This window comes from Siniperca chuatsi, linkage group LG5 (assembly GCF_020085105.1).
Source record: "Siniperca chuatsi isolate FFG_IHB_CAS linkage group LG5, ASM2008510v1, whole genome shotgun sequence".
In the NCBI taxonomy this organism is placed as follows: domain Eukaryota; kingdom Metazoa; phylum Chordata; class Actinopteri; order Centrarchiformes; family Sinipercidae; genus Siniperca; species Siniperca chuatsi.
The window spans coordinates 22543300-22558900 of NC_058046.1; the positions used below are offsets into that span (position 1 = coordinate 22543300).

Genomic DNA, 15601 nt, shown 5'->3' on the forward strand with positions numbered 1-15601 from the left:
ATTGAAGCACTCTTCACAATATGTGCAGTTCAACCTCTGAGGGCAACTCTGAGTGTGTGTGCATGGGTGCATATATGTGTTTGTGAGAAGGCTAGAGGTGAGGAGGGCTAAAGGGTAAGGCAGGGCCAGAGGAGGGGGGCTGTTGGTTTGGTGACCCAGGGTCCAGCAAAAGAGGGGGGTACTGGTGAAAGAGACCTTAACAACATTATAACTCAATGAACCATGTGACCCACAAACAACCATGGGGTGGTCACAGATATTTCACCTTTCAGCAATTTTCCAAACTCTGTTATCCACTGTTATCCATCCTAAATTTGCTTTTTGACTGCCACATTAAGATCAGTCTCTACCTTTGCTCTTGTTCTCATCGAGCAACAGGCTAAAAATGTCAAGTCCAGTTTGAAAAGTTCAAAACATGACACACAACACCCTGCCACCCAGCTTTCCAAACACACCCTGTCATTTGTCATGTCAGTCTGCTTCTTTGCACTGGTTGTATAGCACACAGCAGAGTAGTGTGCCTTTATTGGCTTTAAAAGGTAATTACATGCCTACTGCTTGCCTCTAACCGCTGACCCAGGGTCAGTGAGTTCCTGAGCCTCCTTGAGGTTCAGGTTGAGATTGTGGCTTGGGAAAACTGATCCTCTATTTGTAGTTAGGGACAACAGAAAGGACACAGCTAGATATTTGCAAAACAGTATCCAACTACATTGCAGAAATATATTGCAATACATAAGGTGTAATTGTATTTTGATCAAAGTGCTTTAGTTTTGGATTTAGTTTTAGGATGTTTCCTGCATGGTGGTGAGTCTAAAACTTTCTCTTACAACCCTCGAGTATGAGAATAAATGGCTGTCACCCATGCAGTTGACAAGGCGATCTCACTCTCTCACCATCAGTGCAGCAAGCTCAAGGCCACATGCCCTTTTTCATTACTCCGAACAGTCCAACTGTATTGTAACTACAACCAATTTCCTTGCAGTCTATAAAGCTGTCAATCAAAATCATATGGAACAGGGAGTGGAGGTGGTGGGTGCAGGGGCGGAGCTGGGTGGGCTGTTGGGGAGGGCTACAGGGCTCCATACCAGATGTCAGAGTTTTACACAGCACGACAGGATGGAGGGAGGGAATGGAGGTGGGAGAAGAGAGGTCAGGTTTACCTGTTGCTATGCTTAATAGGGAATACAAGAAATATTTTGAATTGCATGGAGGTCATGTTTGTAGTGTCTGGCTGTCACTAAAACAGCGTGAAAACCATTTATTTCATTAAAAACTATTCATTAAAGAGAGTTACAGAAGGTGTGTAAGTAGTATGTGGAATTTGAAATCAGAAATTCAAGGAATAGTTTAATATTTTGGGAAATATGCTTATTTGCTTTTTTGCAGAGTTACATGACAAGATAGCATGGTAAATACGAAGGTACTGACAGCAGCCACTTTGCTTAGTTTAGCACAAAGACTGGAAGCAGGGGGAAAGAGCTAGCTTGGCTAGGTAACAGGTAGCAAAGGTAACAAAACCCACCTACCAGCATCTCTCAAGTGTTGCATCTTGTTTGTTGAATCTGAAAAAAGCCCCTGAAGTATTAAGTGCAGTTTGATCGCAATGTGTAATTTTTATACATGGTAATCCCACGGATTAAACAAACAAGATATTGCATGTTAATTAGTGAGCTTTAGAGATGCTGGTAGGCAGATTTATTTTAACTTTGAACAGAGCCAGGCTAGGTGTTTCCCCTGTTTCCAGTCTTTGTGCTAAGCTAAGCTAACCCGCTGCTAGCTGTAGCTTTATATTTACCATGGAGACATGAGAGTGTATCAATCTTCTAACTCTGTGCAAGAAAGCGAATAAGTGTATTTCCCAAAATGTCAAACAAACAATTCTTTTAAGCACAACACCCTTTTGAAACAATCAACTCACGGTGAGACCAAAGCAATCTTTTTATGTTTCCATTTATTAAAGTTATGAACAAAGAGACAAATAAGTTATAATATTTTTATTTGTTAGAATTCTATCAGTGTTTGAACATTAATATTAAGAGAGCTAGTACAATTTTCTACTTTCATGGCTAGCCTTTGACAAACCCATAGAAACAGCTGTCTCTCTCCAAGGATTGGAACATAATACTGAAGGGGAGGTGTTGATGTTGTCTCACAAGACAGTTAGCAGTGAAAGTGTGCACCTTAAGGTTTTTTTCTGTTATGGTATAGCATTACATATAAACTCTTTAAAAATATACTTCTGTCAAATACCTTGACAACTACTATGTACACTACAAAAATAAATTTTCATATAAATAAATTATATGGCATACATTTATCTTTGTAACTGAAAACAGCATACATCAACGCCAACCAAGACCAAAATGGCAGTCTGGAAGAACCACTGATTTTTTTTTTCCTTTTAAAATCCTCTAAGAGCTATGATGAGACCTGTAGTGTAAAATGTTATATACTCTTTTTTTCCTATTTAACATTAGTAAGCACTTTATACAGATCAAACTCCATTAATGTAAAAACATTAAACTGTAATAGTGTTTTTTTTCAATAGACATAAAAATCCCTGCATTTGTTATCCACTGGCATCACGACAATAATGAAAGAAAATAACAACATATTTTATATTACAAAAATATAAATATCGCAATTGAACGTTGAAAACAAAAACAAACAAAAAACATTTAAAAATGAATAAAATAGTTGCCACCTATGATTCTCTCCGCTACTGCCAATGTGACATTGGGAGAAAACAAAACGAAAAAAACAAACAGAAGAATACCCATTTCATGCAAGCAGCTGACATAGTATGGTGGACAGAAGGAGGAAAATTGCAAAGAACTCTGGGAAGAGCTACATGTGTTCAACAGGAAGTGAGAGTGTAAAACTAAAGTTTAGAGGAGGTGAGAGACGGGGTCTGGAATGGAGTGGGGGGGGGTTTACAGGTATGCATGCTGACAGACACACATGCAGATATAAACTGGCCATTGCTGGTAGAGAGGGGGGCTGGCAGTGTAAACTCTGACCCCTGAGGCTCTGGGCTGTGCCATTTGGCAGGTGAGGGGGGACGTCCAATTAGTGTCATGGCATTTTGTTGTGGATCTTTATTAGCTGAGGTAAGTGGGGATGGCTGAGGCCAAATTGGGGCCAGTTGTCTTTACTGTCACTAAAGGAGAGCTGGGACAGAGTTGGAGGATGGACTACCACACACATAAGTGTTTATACACATGTATACATTGAGACACACATTGTCAGGCCATATAGGGCTTAGCCCTTAGCAGGCTGCATGGGCTAGCTTATTGGTTGGACAGAAATAAAGAGCTACTTGAGGCGAGATATTCCTGTGAATGAAGTTTAAATGCAGTCAAGTGCCATGTTGTATCAGGTTGTACAGTATACAGTCTGAGCTTTAGCTTATCCGCTAGACACAGCCACTTAGGGTGCAGAGTTAGTGCCCCGTGTTGACCCTGTTCCAGAATCAGTAATGTGAATGTCCCTGTAATGGCAGATTCTGAGGTGGGTTTACTGCTCGTATGTCAGTATACAAGACAGAACCTGTTTTGAGCCTGCTAGGGTTAAACAATACATAACCTCTTACAGTAAAATACGACCAGAGAGCAGCCTAACAGACAGTGATACAAAGCTGAGAGCAGAAACAGGTTCCAATGCAGAGGCGATAACTAAAAGAACGAAACAAACCAAAACAAAAAACAGCTTTTAAAATTTCTTCATATCTGCTCGTCTTAAATAGCACGCATAGCGTGTCGAGTTAAACAGTAATTGTTTCATAACTACCACAGGTTTGTGATAAAATTAATAGTTTAACATGCGTACCTTTATACAATAATAAACACACACACGTAAAACGCACACACACATATAAACCATAGCCCTGTTTGATAATTCTAACAATTTCCCTCATGTTTTAAATGAGTGTAAATGTTAGTCTGTTCTGAGGATGCATCTGATGTATAAGCCAGAAAATAATGGGGCTGTTTCACATCACACAGCCCTACACAAAACTGCTACACACACTTGCACGTCACACACACACACACACACACACGTAGACAGATCACTTCTTTTGTTTAAAGAGACATTTGCATAGAGTTATAAATGTATATTATTTAAAAAAATATTTTGAGCAGCAACAGTGAATGCTGACAGGTATTTTTGTCTAGATGAAGCTTCCTAATGGCACAGATCCACAGATGAGTGAACAGTAATCAGAGATCTATCTCTCTCATACACACTCACACATTTACACACACACACACACACACAATATAAAATGGCAGCCCCAGTCTGTTAACATGAGGAGTTGTACAGCTCCTAAAATTATAGCTACTTTTTGTTCATATTTACATATGTATACATCTTTTAAATATAGATAGAAATATCTAAGACAATAGTCGACTGGGTTACAGTAAGAATGAGCACCATGACGGCAACACTGGCAAGTTTCTTGCTGCTTAGGGCCAGAGGCGAGCCGGGCCGTGCTATGTTGGGTTGGGCTGGGCCAGGCCGGGTCAGCTGCTTAGTAATACAGAGGAGTCCATCTTTGGCCGTTGTACTTTCGTTCTCCACAACTGGAAACAAAAAGGAGACTGTAATGTCAGTACTTTATTCTGAAACAATCTTTTCTAAAAACGACAGTTCTACTACATATGGATCTTCTGAAGTAGTTGAAAGCCCACCTCAGCTGGCCCGTCTGCCACTGCTGCTCTCAGCTGCCTCAAACTCCAAATCTTGGAGCTCCATGGCCTCCACCTTGACTCCTCTGGCCCCTGTCTGGGTGTCCAGTGGCACATGTGGGTCCTGGAAGGCAGGCTGCGGCTCCTCCGGCCCTGATGGGCAGTAACTGTCCGTTGCAGTGTATCCTGGGTAAGAGGAAGTGGGGGGGCTCTGGTTGGACAAGGGGGCTGGGTGGACGGCGACAGTGACGGAGGCTGACGCTGTTACCGTAGTGATGGGTTGGCAATATGGGGAGGGATTGGGGTGGTGATGCGGGAGGTGATGATTAGGATGTGAGTTGTGGGAAGAGCGGGCTCTGTGGCCTGCTGAGTGTTCTCTATGGCTGTGTGAGCCATAATGGACCCCAGCCTCAGTAGCAGTTTCAAAAGCGTCCATGCGCGGGCGGGCTGGGGGTGGGGCCTGCCAGTGCCGCTGGCTCTTGGGGTCCCTGCTGTTGTTACGCTGAGTAGCCCCAAGCTGGGGCCCAGAATCACAACCCTGAGAGGAGACAGACTGTAGAGCAAGACAAAAAGATATTAATTTCTATGATGTAAGAAACGAGAAAATCTGCAATTAGAGAATCATACATGCAACTTAATGGGGGATATTTTATTACCGAAGATATGGTATAGGAAGGAGGGTCAGGCTGTCTGGCTGAACGCCTACGCCCTGATCCTGCTCTCCTTTGCTCCTCTGTCCTGGCTGCTCTGCCCCTGCAGGTCTGGAGGTGGTACTGCTGGTCCTCTGGTCGAGTTTGTCTTCTGTGTGAGGGCAGGTTGTAGTTCTGCAGCTCCTGGCTAATACCGGACACTGTGGTGTTAGAGCTGTACTCTGAGTCAGAAGAGTCTGAAGCTGCACCAGAGGTGGTGGTGGCCGCGGTGGTGTGGTGAGGACGAACTGAGAAGTGGACCACGTGAGGAGGGGCCTCTGGAGATGGGGTGGGTAACCTGCTACGACCATCAACTGGAGACACCTGAGTGGTGCGAAGATAGAAGGTGAGGAGGCAGCAGTGAGTGACTCGCCCTTGTATCACCAGCTAAAGAAACACTTTTGAGTGAAAAAAATTGCCACTTTTTCTAGTCAACTTAGATTCCATCTTGCAGTATTTTTTGGGATCTTACCTCTGGATAGGGCCCAAAGTATGACAGTAATACTGGAAGAAGGACCAGTCCATTTAGTACTCCAAGAACTGTTAGTATGGCCAACACTGCAAAAAAATACCTGCAACACACCACAGACACACACAAAAGTAGTTGAACATAGGGAATAAACTTTAATCTCAGGAATAATTTAACAAAATGCAACATGTAAGGATAAAACACACTGCATGCAAAACATCAATTTTTCCTCTCGCTTCAGCTGTGATGCAACAAACATTTACTAAAAATGCCAGTTATCGCGAACAAGACCACTTCAAAATGGGGAAAGTTCATGACTGAAAAAAAAAAGAGGTGCTCAGACCAACGCAGACAGACGAGGAGAAACTGAGCAGGCGAAGAAACAAAGAAAATACCTGTGCAAACCACAGAGGTTTAGACGTGGGGAGACATGTGCAAGATCAACCATCACACATGCCCGAAATAATACTTCAACAAAGACACCCGGCCACTCCCCAAACACACACACATATATAAACCCCCCACAGACAGGCAGGCATACACTGTGGTTTTGAGGAGCAAAACAGAAATGTACCTTGTGTGTTTCTAAGTCCTGCCAAAGAGGGTTAGTCTTAAAGAAGCCGCAGAGAGAAAAGAAAGAGGAAGCATAATTAGCCAGAGCTGGTTAATTCAAAGGCACGGGAGGAAAGAAAAAAAAGAAGGGGGGTGGTTATTGGGGGCAAGGGTATTCTCTCTTGGGTGTGTGGTGTATAAGCAAACATGGAGAAAACAAAGCAGTGAGGAATGTGAAGGGAGGGGGGAAGGGGTAGGGGAGGGTAAAAAGGGGGGAGGAGAGGCGAGTGAGGGGAACGTTGGGGGGTGGGGGGCACAAGCGGACAGGGGCCTCTCTCTCCTCTCCGGCTCTAGAAAAGAGAGAGGAGAAAGCAAACAAATAAGTGAAGGGTATAGAATTTAAACAATTTGGTCTAGGAAGAAGAGAAGGGGACCCTCAGAGCACCACCCCTCCCTGGACTCTCTCCCTCTCTTTTATTTCTTTCTCTCTCTTCTCTGCCTCACTTCTCTCTCCCTTATTTCCAGCTAAGCCCCTGTGAAATTCCCGGCCACTCCACAATCCCCTCCGTCTAATTAAATCTCCAATGTATCAGGTAAAACCCCCCAATCTCCACTCTAAAGAGCCCTCTCTCTCCAATCCAGCTCCCTTCATTAGGGAAGGCTTTCCTTGTCACTTGGTTCTCCAGTGAAAGCTCTCAGGTTATCAGGCACACACTGATGAACTATGAACCCCTTCGCCTGACTCTTGACTATTCTGTTTGTGTGTGTATGTGTGTGTGTGTGTGTGTGTGTGTGTGTGTGTGTGTGTTTGTGTATGAAGTGTAGATGCACTGGTATGCTACGCAGCTGGGCCTCAAACTGAATGCACACTCATAACTAATATGTGTGTGTGTGTGTGTGTGTGTGTGTGTGTGTGTGTGTGTGCAGGAAGGCAGGCATTGTACAGAGGAACCACAAGTGAGGAGAGCTGGTTCTTGTCTATCCAGCATGGGCGGCCTCACCTTCACAATACTGGTACACTGTCTTTGACTGTGAAACAGGATGGAAACTTACTAAATATGCAAAATGCTCTAATGACAATTTGGGAGTGCTGGTTTGGACACAGACTTCTGCTGTTCCACACTAAACTATTCCATGTGAGTTATATTCCAAAACATAATAAATTCAGTTTATAGAAAAATGACCCTAAATGCATCATTATATAAAATTGATAAGCTCTAGTCTGTAGTGTTTTAATGAGCCTTGATATACTGTATGTTGTCTCCCATTTTCACAAGCAGTTTCATACCACAGGAATCACTCTTTCATTTTCTCACTTCAGTTTACTCTCGGGGAACAGGGAAGCTGAGACAGTAAAAAAAAAATCAGAGCAGAGCCAGATCTAGCCTGCAGACAGATGAAGTAACTTGGTGAAACATTTCCCACGTGCAACCCACAAGGATGAGACCAGCTAGTGTTATTTTTATTCATTGTTGTTGCAGGTACATTGATGTAACCTGAGGACAGGACTGCATGCTCTGAGTGGTAGTGTTAAGCCAGCAGTACACTGAATACGGACTCCAATGGCAGTGAATACTGGCACTTCTTCCCAAAGTCCAATGTTCAACAACGTTTGAGAACATGCCAAATTCAATTTCAAACTTGGAGCCCTTGGAAGTAAATGGGCATTGCAAGCAAGTACCTATGACCATTGACTTGCTCTCTGGTAAAGCTCTATACACACACACACACACACACACACACACACACACACACACACACATCATAAATATACAGTTTTTAAAGCCCACCCACACATCCTTCATCTGCTTTTATTATCATAACTGTTTATGTAAGTAGAACAGAAATAACTATGTCATCACTACGATTAGCATTTCCATACACACCAGGAGGGGTAAATGCCACGTCATCTTTGGACACACATATATGCACACACATGCATGCGTGCAGCCCACATACCAGGCTCAGTGCCCCATTGGGCTGTTTAGAGTGAAAACATTCACAGGGCTGATGGGGAAAGTCAGGGAAACATTTCTTTCGTCGCAAGCAGAAAAATACGAGCCGGGCCTGTTGTTATTGCACCGTCTTGGGCTGCTGCTTTGTTTGCTCAGACAACAGCAGAACCTTTAAATGGAGGCCTGGGTATGAGCCAGAAACCAGAGCACACCACTGGAGATGAGAAGAGATGGTCTATAGGCTTTCCTGTGTTTGTGTGTGTATGTGTCTGTTTGTACGTGTCTCTCTGAGTGTGTATCTGTGTGTGCACTCACTGGCAGGCATGCCATCATTGACCCCCATGATTACAAGGTCAGAGAGCAGGTTGGTAGGTGTGTGTGTACATGAGGTGGACTATGTGTGATTGTGTGGGTGCGCATGCATGAGCACAGGCCTGTGCACATGACAGAGTTTGGGTACTTGCAGATCACATGGACTTCAGTGCTCCCTTTTCTTGAAGGACTAGTGTGTAACATTTAGGAGGATCTATTGGCAGAAATGGAGTATAATATTCAAAAGTATGTTTTTATCAGTGTATAATCACCTGTGTCTTCATTATCTTAAAATAAGCCATTTTTATCTACATAGGGAACGGGTCCACTGTAGTTTCTCCTACATACTTGGGAGGGGAGGGTGAGGCGAGCAGTATTCAAACAGTTGCAAACTGCAATTTCACCACTAGATGCCACTAAATCCTACACACTGCTCCTTTAAAAGAGCATGTCAACCAAAGTATACAGCTACCTCAGCTACTTTAAAATTATTCACCGAGTTTGCTTCTCATAATACTCCAGGCTCGAGAATGTACAGAATCATCAATTTTCCTCCCTTGTATGGCGGCTGGTCGCTACCTTTCTGTCCGACACAGAGCCCCCACAGTGTGTCAGTTTTAATTTCCACTTCTCCTGTCTTTCCACAACTGCCTTCTTGCCCCCCACTCTGTTACTCCTTCCCATGCTTGTAAATGTCTAGCGAGGGCAGTTAAACTAGCTGAAGGAGATTACAAAAGCCAGAGGACTTTCCTGCTCTCCCTCTCTCTCCCCTCACTCTCTTTCACTTTGTTTCCCTCTGCTTCTCCATCTACTCTCTCCTAGCCCTCCTCCTCCTCCTTTTCCTGACCTTCAACTCTCCATCCTTCCCCTGGTTTCCCCTAAAATGTCAGAGATGCAAAGGGGGAGAAGAAGAGGATGAAAGAAAAGACAAGGGGAGAGGAGGGTGGAGAAAGATAAAGGCCTTGTTTATGAAGTTTCTTGGAGAGCAAGCACCCAGAAATTGACCCCCCCCCAGGTATGTCACTGGATGAGGTTTACAGAGAAGGAATAGGAAAGGGAGATGTGGGTGGAAGACAAGAAAGAGATTGAGAGAGGGAACGGAGGAGGAAAGCAAAGAGCCTTCATGCATGATTGGTGTCTCAGGTAGATTCCTGTGTGACATACAGGTTGAGGCACGGTCTCAACGGTCTACTGACGCCACATAGACACCATACAGTAACCTTTGAATGTGCAGTCCAGTGTGCTTATATGTTCGGCTAATAATGAATGTGGCATTTTTTTCATCAAGGTTTGACTTTTGTACTCACCTGACGATAAAGTCGAACTCAGAGCCAGCGAGCATTAGGACACCTAATAAGGTGGAAAAGGCCCCATCGAGCACCGGAGCAAACATGTGCTCCAATGCCAACACTACCCGCTTGTGACGATCCCCTATGGCTGTCAGGAATGCCTACAACACATACACAAAAACATAATAATAATAATAATAATAGTCATAAACTTAAATGTTTGTAGTGATGATGATATTAGTGAGGACTTTAATTATTGAGATTATTCAACAATAAACATTTCACCATTCCTGGGAGCTAAAAAAAATGTTCCAACAATTTATACTATAGCATTTAAGATGAATGAATATGAATATTGAATATTATTATTTTTTGTTTTATTCAGTATGTGTATGCCTACCAGGGCCACATGGACGGTGAACTCCACTCCAATGCCCACAGAGGCGATGAGAATGACCACAGGGACAGCACTCAGCTTGATTCCCATCAGCCCCATGATGCCGAACAGCTCCACAGTCATGAGAGAAAGCACCAACACCTGAAGGGAAAGGTGGATTTTCTGTTAGAGAGGAAGGTGGTAGATCTGATTGTGTTCTGTGAATTTATATGTTTAATCAAACACAGGACAGGACAGAAATGGGTTAGGTTCAGGCTGAATGGAGCCACATGCAGTATCCAAAATTTAAAAAAAATTGTGTTTGTGTGGTTAATCTCATAGTTACAGATTTTACTGTTTTTAAGGAAAAATACCCATATTTCTTACAAGATGTTGAATTTTATTTTCCTGAACATCGCTGTCTTCTTTTTGGAGAAAATAAATGGTTTCAAGTGGTTTCTGCAGGTTTTTCAACAAAAAAATGGCAATCAACCTAGCATTATAATGTGCATTTCCAAAGTGACATAAGCATAGTGGATGAAATGACCATAAATTATAATATTAATACTTTATAATAATATAAAGTATTAATATTCTACTTTATTGTTCTATGATAAAGAAGATAATGATGATTATTCACTGCATGTGCTGTGTGAATGTACAGTTGACCTGGACTTTCAATGTACACAAGACAGATAGGGGGCAATACTACATAAGGATGATGTGTGAGTAGCTCTATCTTATAGATGTGTTAAGTAGTAACCATACATATTTGCGTGTTGGTGTGTGTGTGTGGAGGCTTCAGTGCAGCACGGGACAGGAGCTGGGAGTAAATGCCATTATCAGCTGACAGGTGTCAGGTTACATGGGGCCCAAATCCTTTGAAGAGGGCTGAGGTGGGCAGGAGAGGGAGCTGTGTGTAAGTGTATGTGTGTGTGTGCATATACAATGAGCAAGCACAGAGTATGTGCACGAGTGTCCACGAGGGGCTATTTGTGGGTGGTGTATGTGTGTGTCTGGCTCTGTTTGCACCTTATACTCAAGTGCATCTTGGGTGATCTGATCACAAGTGGACAGACCAACATTTGGTCCTGTTCACATTCAGAGACTTTCATGAAATTAAACTTGCAACTAGACTTGGCTATTTTAGTCTTTTAAGATCTTAGTAAACTTAGTACTTCTAGATATCCTGTGACAGACAACTCAGGCGAAATTTTGAAGTACATACTTGAATTTTTTTCTTTTAAGTCACAGTTTTCCCACAGATAAAACAAAATGTCAAATCGAGAACATGGACAGGAAGCAAAACTGGATCACAAGTGATCAATCTCTAAACAGCAGTCAATATCAAGTGGATTAGAAACATCTGTATAAATCTAAACACAAGACACAAGGTTTAAACTAGGCCTCTGTCTATGTGATTTCATGGCAAATAGCTAAGAGGCTTTGAAAAGGCTTATGGTTGAGGGTTTGACGTTGTAGGGCTGGCGGTGGTCTGGTCCTGGACAGAGCAAATGGTTAAACTTGACGCCTCTCCATAACTTGTCTTTTGATCTTGCTAGTAAAGCCTGAAGGATGAACGTGAAGTCCCCTCCTTCCCTGTTTAAGGGCTCGGGTGGCCAGGCCACTGCCTGTCGTAAAATACAACCCACCAGAGAGAAAAACCAGAGCTCTCTGTGGATGTGTTTCTGTTTCTGTGTGAATTATGTACCTGCGTGTTTTACGTTCATACTGCATGCATGAGAGTATATACATATCTACGTGTGTGCTCAAAGTGTGTGTCTGCATGCTTGCCTGTGTATGTGAATGCATGTTTACATGTATCCTTGGAAACTGCTCTTGTGAGAGGAGGGGGAGAGGACGAAATAAAATCTAACTTTTTATAGGGGAGAAAGATAGAGTGGGAGAAAGTTGCCTGAGCAACTTTGCGTCCCCTCCCCATTTATATCAGCATTGGTGTCTGGAAGTGTTGGACTAGACTAAACACACTGGCCCTAACAAAACAGCACAAGATAAATAGTGGTGACTGGGGCTACAATAACACACAGCAGCCCCCTATCCTCTCCAACTCTCTCCACTCTGAGATGCCTTCTGGACCACACATAAAAACTGGGAAACAAAGGCAGGAGAGAAGGAGACAGGATTTTTTTAATAACTGAAAGTTGGGGTTTCTGCCTCTCTGTGTTAAGGAGTGGGCTGTTGTAACATAATCCAACCTATAAACCAGCAAAAATATTATGCTTATCAAAAGTAGGTGATAAAGACTGAGCAGGTAATTTTTGTTCTTTCTCAAAAATCAGTCTGCAGTAGTTTATGGATATATATCTGTTTCTCTGGTAATTATCAACCATTTTCTCCATTTTCTCTCGTTTTCTCCAACACTCACGATGATGCCGGCGGTCCAGGGGTTGAGTAGGAAGAGGGCACAGACCAGAAAGGTGCAGGCAAGTACAACACTGATGGACAACAGGAGCCAGTGGCGCAGACTAACATACTGTTCCCAGAACAGGAAAGGGTAGCCGTTGGGATAGGAAGGTAGGCCTTGTCGGCTGTAGTTGCTGCAGATAGCCCGCACGCTCTCGATGGCCTCCACAAACTGCGGCGTCTCCCGGAGCCCGTTGAGGTAGAAGGGGAACTGTGCGTATTCGATGGGCTCAGCAGCCGGGACTGGAAGGAGAGACAATAAGAGGGAGGTAAATTTGTTGAAAGTAAAAAAGGACAGAATTTGTCTTTTTTTCACTATGATCACCACATGATTTTTATTAGACCCCATGCAGCGATTGATGATGATTTTGCACTTTGGGGCCTTGGAAGCAGAGGCCACACAGCCTGGCAAGATCATGAAATTTCAACTCTGAGAAACAGATTACTGAAGAGCATTAAGGAAGTAATCAGATAAATCAACAATGGCAACGATGACATCTGCAGATGATATTTGTCTATTCTGATTAACTAGCATTAGGTTCTGATCATTTAGTGTATCTGCAGAAATCATTTTAGACTCTTCAGCCAAACCACCAATATCAAGGCTTTCCCTCCCTAATCCAACCTTGTTCCAAGAGTAGCTACATCTGTGGGCAAGTGTGTGTGTGTGTGTGTGTGTGTGTGTGTGTGTGTGTGTGTGTGTGTGTGGAGGGGGTGGGCGGAGCAGCGTGAAACAGAGCTCCATTGACTCAAACCCAGCCAGTCTGTGGCCCAGCCTGGCTAATGAGGGCCTATCAGTTCCAGACACAGCAGAGTGTCAGAGCTAACGTTGATTCGCGGTAATTACAATGTCAGAATCACTGCCATTACCACACCCTAAACTTAGCACTTAGCCACATAAAGCATGATATAGATGCATAAACACGCATACCTGCCTGTCACTCTGCTATGAAGTCATATTTGGTGCTGTGTGAGTGTTCATTCAGATTTTTTCTTGCAGTATAATTAACAACACATTGCTGCAGATGCAGGATCAAAAGATTTACTCTGCAACTCCACATCTAGCATCTCACTGTCTTTTGTCTTATAAAAATACATGTTTTTGGACTGTCTGGTGTTGGTGTGAGTGTGTATATTATACAGTGCCTGCAGGGTCAGACAGGAGCACTAGCTAACATGGTTTGGCCCATTATAATCTCTGAACTATAAATTTCCATTAGGACACCAGTTGGCTTTCGGCCAGCACTGATCTGCTCCGGGGGGCTCCCGCACAGCCAGGCACTTCACGCTGCTTATCCAATCATATTCTCCCTGTAAAGGACTTCCTGCTTGTTATCCAATTGTGCTTCCCACCCAAACCTAGTTTCTCCTTGTTATCCAATCATTTTCCTCCCCCGTGGAGCACTTCCTGACTTGTACCAAATCACAGGCTAGAATCAAACAACAACATGACTGTACTTTTTTATGTGAGTTACAGTCTGTGTGTGTGGTAGGGAAATGAGAACAGGGTGTGTGTAGTGTTTGGGGTCACTGAGTTTTAATAGTGTGTGTGTGTGTGTGTGTGTGTGTGTGTGTGTGTGTGTGTGTGTGTGTGTGTGTGTGTAATTTTTGGGCCCCATGGTAGCCAGGATTATAGCATTCACCACAGGCACCATTAGAAGAACCACACTGAGCCGTGTCTTGGTCCTCAGCCTTGCAACCTGAGCTAACACATACACAAATGCACACACACCGCAGTGGTACAGTAAAGTCTACTACCTCACTTAAAGCTAAGAGGCAGACAAGGAGCAATAACTCAAACCGCAAGAGGTAAACACTGCTCACATGTAGCAGCTGCCTTATGGAACCTAAAAAAAGTTGTAGCTGAAACCAATGAGCCCCACAAACGTTTGGCTTAAAATTTCAGTGAGCAGTTAGTAAATGCAATTTGTTCAACTGTACAGTGTAGAAGGTATGATCTTCAATATTTCAAATTAGCTTCATTTGTCGGAGCAAACAACATTATTATTGAAATTTCCTTCCTTTGTGGTGAAGCAAAACTTCATTCCATTACACTATAAGGCGTCCTGTTTTAATTCTAGCATATTTTGTGAACTTATGGCATGATGACTTACTGCTGAGGCGTGTCTCGGGCATGGAGTCAGTACGGTCGTGGAGCCACTCAGGAGGGTGTGGGCGAATGTTGGCCTGCGAGGCAGCGTACGCCACAGGATCATTGCTGACCCAGGCAGTTAAGTAGATGTAGAAAGCCCCGGGGTTGATGATGCCATCTGCATCCACAAGCCTCTGACGAGTCAGCTGCAAACCCCAGAAAGGAGATGAATTAATGATGGTACAATAAGTTCTGTTTAATAAGTTCTAATTAAGTTCTGTTCTGTTGTATTCTCTTAAAACACAACTTTCAGACACATACACATTGTCATTCAGACGCATTTTAGAGGGGTAAATTAGGTCCTTCACATTTATACTCGGCAAAGCCAAATTTAGAATTTGAAAATGAAATAATTAGCAAATAAAAGTTCAATTAAGGTATAAAAAAAAAAACATATGTGGAGCTTGCATAGGAAATCATATTGCAGCTGTTAAGTACACATTGGACATAAAAAGTTATTGTGGAAATAGGACATGTTTAGCCAAAACATTCTACAGGTGAGCTGACCACAGAAATGCTTATTTATACATACGCATGAGTGCAAGAGAACGGAGCAGCTTTCAAAATAAGAATCAAATATTAGTCCCTCTCTCTTTCCAACCAAAGAAAAATCAACAAGTCAAACACTGGTTGCCTTTCTGAAAATTCCCGTACTTCTCATCACAGCTTCCCAGAATTATCATGCCACATTAAAA

General features: G+C 43.1%; 1 protein-coding gene across 2 annotated transcripts in view; it reads right to left on the bottom strand.

Annotated features, from left to right (window-relative positions):
• Nucleotides 1–1934: 1934 nt before the first annotated feature.
• Nucleotides 1935–15601, bottom strand: part of ptch1 (patched 1) — a 53536-nt gene continuing 39869 nt past the window's right edge. For both annotated transcript variants that reach the window (XM_044196134.1, XM_044196133.1), the window contains exons 17-24: nucleotides 14869–15052; nucleotides 12717–12997; nucleotides 10355–10492; nucleotides 9973–10115; nucleotides 5850–5949; nucleotides 5345–5701; nucleotides 4692–5241; nucleotides 1935–4583 (exon numbers count right to left, since the gene is read on the bottom strand). In XM_044196134.1, the coding sequence (XP_044052069.1) occupies nucleotides 4693–5241; nucleotides 5345–5701; nucleotides 5850–5949; nucleotides 9973–10115; nucleotides 10355–10492; nucleotides 12717–12997; nucleotides 14869–15052 (1752 nt within the window). In that variant the 3' untranslated portion in view covers nucleotides 1935–4583; nucleotide 4692. The remainder of the gene's footprint in view (nucleotides 4584–4691; nucleotides 5242–5344; nucleotides 5702–5849; nucleotides 5950–9972; nucleotides 10116–10354; nucleotides 10493–12716; nucleotides 12998–14868; nucleotides 15053–15601) is intronic.